The 6,867-nt window shown below is 39.1% G+C and overlaps 1 protein-coding gene across 1 annotated transcript; it reads left to right on the top strand. All coding sequences in view use genetic code 11, as the record gives it.

Moving 5' to 3' along the window:
- Nucleotides 1-1,917: 1,917 nt before the first annotated feature.
- Nucleotides 1,918-6,105, top strand: EGR_03931 (hypothetical protein; the record flags this gene model as incomplete). The annotated part of the gene is made up of 4 exons (XM_024493180.1): nucleotides 1,918-1,992; nucleotides 3,921-4,010; nucleotides 4,939-5,076; nucleotides 6,001-6,105. 4 exons carry the CDS (start codon nucleotides 1,918-1,920, stop codon nucleotides 6,103-6,105), a joined length of 408 nt encoding a protein of 135 aa, XP_024352452.1.
- Nucleotides 6,106-6,867: the final 762 nt, after the last annotated feature.

Genomic DNA, 6,867 nt, shown 5'->3' with positions numbered 1-6,867 from the left:
CTGCTGTCGAATTGTTGCCCTGTACAATAAGTATGAAAGCTTTGACAGCTGTGATGTTTCGTCATCGGCTTAGCCGATCCAGACACAGTCATGCAAGTTCAATATAACTTTGTCATTAGACCTCGAATGTTGCGATATTACCGAGTGCCTATGCTCAGTGAGTAACTGCGGATGTGAACAAAACCGTATAAATTAGCTTTACTAATAGCTTGCGTTTAAAAATATTTCTAGTTGTTTTTCTCATTAACACATTGGAAAAAACCATTCAAGCAAGAAATTAATAAACTAAATGTCACCACTGTGAAGTATGGATAAGAGGGTATTTTGGCTCTGTCTGTGGCAAACTGTTTAACGATCATTTAGGGGAAAATAAAAGTTCATGCCCATTGTCGAGCAGTCGCTTCTCTGTGTGGGGTCCACTTTGCTTCCGACCTTTTTACCCTTTTATCTTGGGATAATTTGACTCTTTGCATAGGATCCTTTTAATCACAATTCGCACTAATATTTTGAAGCAATTAGACACTGTATTGCCTTCAAAGTTAGTAAAGAGCATTAGCTATAGCATTTTGTGTAGCTTTTATAAGAAAAGGATGATGTCAGTTGGTGGTGGTGCGATTCAGATGAGTTTAGCTTGATGCTATCTTGTAAGTTGACATTACTTTAATGCCAGAAGTGACTCAGTCCAAGCTAGAGAAGCATATGCAACAGGACGAAAAGGGAGACTAAAATTTGCTTGTAATATAGAGGGAAAAAGGTGTAACAAACGTTTGCTTACCGGAAATCAGCATCACTAGTCCACACTGTAGACCCCATTTCTCTTCCTGACTTGAATGGTGGTGTTCATCAGAGCGTGACTAGACGCAGAAGTAGACAGACGTTTCATTGACCAGCCTCTTTACTCCACTCTCTGTTAGCAATGGTAATTATAAAATATGCCTTCCCACATTACCACCTTCATCGCAGACTTCAACTGTAAAGTGATCACGTGGACTCCACGAGGCCTCCTTGACTATTTGACATGCGTAATAAAAACCCAAGAAATCATCAGAGCATCTTAACAAAAAAGATTAAAATAAAATGGATTTGATTTTTGTGTTTGACTTTGCAAAGCAAACTCTAAATCAGTCTTTTTATCTGTTTTCAATTGATTGAAGCACCTCGTTACAACTGTAGTCTCCTTCTTTTGGGAGAATAGCTTCCAACTATACTGAGGGACTTATAAAAAGGTTATGAAACAAAAAGATGTCTGCATACTAGAGTTTAAACCTTTCTGTTACAATCAGTATTGTTTCTGGGGTTTTAAAACAATGGATTTTTAGCCAATGGAGCCATCATGGTTAATTTGAGAGAAGCGTTTGAAGCAGTTCATGCTCTCCAAAATTTTTATCTTATTTTGAAGCGTTTTCGGTAAAGAAAAATACGTTGCCTTTACATCAAATGTGTCACCCAGTTACTTGAGAGTTGACAAAATTAATTGCCATTGCTTCCCAATGTCCATTCAAAACTGGGTCGTTAGATGACTCAAATGGTCTGGGGATCCGTGTGGCTGCTTTTTCAGTCGATAATTGGAGGTCAAAATGAGAATTAGATTTAACAAAGGTTATACAATTATTTATTTTTTCCAAAAAGGAAGTACGTTTTAGGAGAGTCGTCATGAGTCCTACTCACAGACTAGGGGGGAAAGAGACCAAAAATATTATTTCAAAAATGTGATATTATTTTATCCCACAACACGTCACTTATACTTCAGGTAACTTCAATTTTAGTATACATTTATTACCAAATTGTTTGCTTAACCACTTCATCAGGCCTTACATTTGGTCAGGAAATATCGAGTAGTTCCTCCGAGAAAGTCGAACACTCGACTCGAATCGAACCATTCCCCTAACACTCTTAGCAAGTCTTATAAAGTTAGCAATGATCAGTTTGATGCCAAGTATTCATTTAGCTCCCCGAGACTTTTCTAAAGATGAAGAAAAACGTAATGCTTGGGTGAAATATGCATTGTCGACATACAGAAGAGATTAGGGCTACCGACATAAACCGGAGGCCAGGCCAGCCCTAAGTGCCCGCGAAAATTAAAACAATAGGTTAAACAATCAATCAACTTTTTAAATTTACGCTTTTTTTATCCTCTCTCTTTCTTTTGCTTAAAGGCATAAAAGAAGGTTATCGCTCCCTTTGGGTTTTTTCCCTTGAAAGCAAACCAAACTCATCTTAAAAGACCGCTTTTCTTAAGTATGATACAGAAATAGGCTTGTCTCCAAAGCCTTCACTGGAATAGAGGGTGTTGCGGCTCCCTCATCAACCTAGGAGGAAAATCAACTGCCAAAACACTATTTTTCCACCACTTTTTCCGCACATTTTTTGCGCAGCATTTGCTTTAAAAAGCTCTCACGCACCCTGTCCACCGGAGGTACTCAAACTGGGTGGCTAGTTTGGGTTCCCTCCCTCTTCCCCCACCCACCCTGGACCTTCGGCATCCCCTCCACCCTCTTGACCACTTCAATTTCAGTGGGATTTTTGCACGCTTCTATCACTACAGATATCTTCATGCTAGACATTTTTTTAAGTTGTTTTTTCACTACTTTAGCCTTCTGAAGCATAGAAGAAAATACGGCTTGTTTCCTAAGTGAGCCCCCAATCCCTTCTGTAGGAAAATATGCATATTCTGCCTGTGTTGTGCCCTATTTCACCTTTAGGGAAGTCTCGGGGCGCTATAAGTATCCATCTTCTGTTTGTTATAACAAAAATGCATTACAAAACGTGGGTTAATTGACCTCAGCGCTTCGCCCTTCCACAATCCAAAAAAGGTGAAGAAAAAGTAGACAACAATGATCTCTGCAAACTGATTCTTTCCAAAACCGATGGATTTCTTTAATTTAATTTTATCTGAGATACTTATTCCAAACACCCTAGAAAAAACCCGAAAAACTTCACAACCCTTTTTTGCTAAATGACACCGTTATGCTCAGTTTTTTTTTTTAGGATACTGATTGTAACCGATGTCACATTTATCCTGTTGTTTTATGGCCCGGACTTACTATTCAAACATCATAGGCTAATTCTACCGATTTATTTAGTTAAATGGTTGACAAAATAAAATTTAATGTGGCCCCTTGAGACTCCCTTGAAGATGAAAGGGAACATAGTACTCAAGCAGAATAGGTATTGTAGAGCGCAATAGGGCTTAAGTCTACTGGCATGGCCCGGAGGCCATGCCTCCAGGTAAAGATACAACGGCGGAGACCCTTAGGTGGCCCCATTACCAAAAATCAGATTTAAACAAACAACGTATTACATAGACCTACCCTCTTTGAGCATCGTTCCCGACCCTCTCACCATTCATCCCATCGCTCAGGCCATCACAATGTAGTGGATGATGTGAGACAGGCACCCGTTAGTAGCCAACCGCACTATTCATCGAAGTTGCATGCAACGGAGAAGATCCTTGCTGGCATCGTCACTAATCCCTCTCAAAAATTTCCGCCATTTGTGGAGTTTTGTCCTGTTTGGGGGCTGAATTAGGGGACGAAGAATATCTTGGCCATTACGGGTACTCATCGCTAGTTGAAGGAACATTGGGTTAAAAGCAGAGCTAGATAACAAAAAAAGGGTTTAACGTAGTTCTATGAGTATAAAACTTTGCATATACTCCTTCTTGATACTTTACATCCTTCAGTGTTGTCTAGCCATACATATTTGGGTTCTATTCAGCTAATCGAGAGGTGGAGGAGGAGAAAGAGGTATCGCAAGTTCGCATAAACGGTATGTTCATACAGGAAAGGTAAACAACTTCGTAAAGAACTTTTCCAGATGGTTTAAGCTTAATGCTGCTTCCGTTTTTAATGCAATTCACGCAGAAGACGGGAGTGGGGTAGTTGCAAATGGTAGGCATTATTTTCAACCCTTTCTGTTAGGTCGTAGTCACAGATTCCCCACTCACAGATTATGCTCTTCTTCAATCACGTTCAGGCTGTAATGAGAGAGTCCAAGTGAGACTGCATCAGGTAAGGTGAATCAGTCATTCAGTGGTGCCCAAAAGTGTAAATTTCAGGCAGTTCCTGGTTGATGTAATTCATCACACAAAATTATGTGGAATTCAGTTTTGAGGTTACCTCAAAAAAGGCGAGTGAACCACATCAATTTTATGACGTTTGAACATCAAGGAAAAAAGGTGAGAAGTTGTCATAAGGCTTTTTAACCAATTTCGTAAAAGTATAACTTAAAAATGGAGACAGATGCTTGTAAGTTTACTGACTACCTTAATGACTGGTTCTATGGCCTGTGCATTGGTCATCAAATTTTGATGGCTGACTAGACACAGATCTTATCTGGAGTGTCTTGCATCAGCATGATCATTCATCGATTAGGCGTTTAACATCAGCTTGCTGGGTCGAATTCTTTACCATCCCACGACTAGATGCGGATGTGATACCCTTTCAAAAAGGCAGTCCCGAAAACTGGAAGAGATTAGTCCTCTTTGTAGGGCCTCGCTTAAAACCTAGTGGTTTAGGTACTCAAGTTCGGAGGGATAGGCCAAAGGTGATGGGCAATGCAATCATGGAAATTTTCGATCATCTGCTATTAAATTGTAGGGACTGAAGGAGAGGGAGCACAGTTGTCCTTGGACAAATAAGACACTCAATGACTTCAGTTGGTTTGGATTTGCATCTAAGTGAGAAGATCTAATTTGGGCCTTACTTATTTTGCACCACCGTGATTTTGTCAAAATAAATGCGCTTTGGACAAATTTTTTTTGTGATTATCAAGATTTATGGTGGGTAGCCCCAACGTTTCATTGAGCTCATAGCTCAATTTTTACAACCTAGCTACACTTGTGATTGCTTAAACTTATGTACTAAGCCCTATTTGTCTATGTACTTTTACACTCCTTTAAAAGACCAATGTATCATCAACTTAAAAGTGCTTTAGTAGAATTCATCTATATATGGCCTATTTATCGTTATCATTCATTCCTCTTCGGAAGATTGCAAAAAATTGAAGGTGATGGGTGGAAAGATCGATACATGGATGGACAGGCAGATGGCATTAATTATTGAAGAAGTTTACAACGTAAATCCCCATTCTCAACCGCTGAATTATTAAACCATTCCTTATACCTGTCATGAATCTGGACAATATGGTCTTTACAACATTAAAGTGTTCCAGTATAATTGTCAGGAACTATTTGATATTTCATTTACCCTTCATCTCGTAAAATGGAATTTAACTTTCTCTCACCAAAGCCAGAACAAAAGCGCTCCTTCGTTAATAATCCATTGCTGCAGTTCAATGAGTAAACTTGACACCATTGCCTCTGCGGGCAATTTTACCCACATAAACACGCCACTACCAATGCATAGTCAGTACGCCGGAGTAGCAAAATTTAAGCTTAATATTTCTTAACCGGTTATCCGGTTTCACTGACCTATGCAGTCTTAATGTAGAGCAGTTGTTAGAGCCTTGTGAGGTGGCATCCTACTGCAACAGAGTTATTCTGGGATGACAGAATAAAAAACAGTCCATATACAAGAGACCAGAGCCTCATTCTTGTTTCTAGGTGACATTAGGCTTCTTTTAATCATGCTGCATCAGACCATGCTGCCATCTTTTAATAAAAAAGAACGTAGGCTTTCCCTTTGTCATATCAGTTGCAAATATAAATATGGAAAAGTCAGTAATTTTTGCCTGAATCACCCACCGCGCAATGGCCATTTTTTCAAAGGACGCCAGTCGGATAGTAACAGTGACAATTCAATGTCGCTTGTCTAATTTACAGATAAAAAATTAAACCTGATGAAGTTACTTAGTGATGTAAACCACTTGAATACCATGAAGAGTTGGCCAATAATGTGTCAAATTCGACTCATCTACCCTCGACTTTCATAGTTCTTAGATATACTTGATTTTGATAAGCTGTAAAGCGCTTTAGCGAAATCCACCTACATTTGGCCCATGTATATTTATCATTCATTTACCAAGTGCTTCTTACCTTAGGTAGCTTTAAAGCAGTTTCGTGGTGGATCGAATGTGGTGAGTAGAGAGATGGATAGATGGTTGGACGGGTGGACCAAAGAAAGGGATAATTTGCCTATTCATTAATGATAATCTTATCATACTTGTTTTTAAGAACTCCAGCATAATTTGAGTGGTTTTGGAAGGGCCACATGAAAGTAATTTAGCAACTTGACACGTTTACAAAGAGATATTGTCTATTTAAACCCAGGTCAGTTTTAGCCATTAATGTGCATTTTGACAAAAATATCATCTTGCTTCTTTGTCCAGAAGGAACGGAATGCCGCATCACTTAGAATGCATTTCTTTTCTAATGCGATGTTTCATAAAGAGGATGTGGTTCTCCGGTAATTCAACCTCATTTACAGACTGTCAGTGCCAAAGTCGCTTGCAGGATTCTATCCGATGCTGCGTTAAGTTTTAGTATCTGATTCTGCCTCTTTATTTGCCAAGAATGATGGAGTGGCCTTAGGAAGCATTGAAGATGACCCTCAAATAAGGAATATGTTGTGAAACGGTGTTTACGGTGTTCAGTCTCTGCGATTTCTTTTATCATCTTCAAGCAAAGGACGCTTATTGATCCCTGGAGTCTCCAAGTCCTTCTGAGTGTTAATGAATAAAACTACTTTCATGCTGCTATCACCCAGTAACGCCTTCAGAGGGGACTCAAAGAGTCATGTATTCTGACAGCAGCGAAATGTCAACGAAATAGTCCAGCCAATTGAGCCATGTTGTATACTATGAAAAAAATGGGAATATAATCAGCACTTCTTTCTAAAAATGCTTCGTGGAATAGTACTATTTTAATTCATCCATGTATTTTATATTACATTAGTTGTATGTTCAACT

Source organism: Echinococcus granulosus (assembly GCF_000524195.1).
Source record: "Echinococcus granulosus chromosome Unknown EG_S00022, whole genome shotgun sequence".
Lineage (NCBI taxonomy): Eukaryota > Metazoa > Platyhelminthes > Cestoda > Cyclophyllidea > Taeniidae > Echinococcus > Echinococcus granulosus.
Note: the sequence above shows the minus strand (reverse complement) of the source record. Positions and strands in the feature narration are given on the sequence as shown.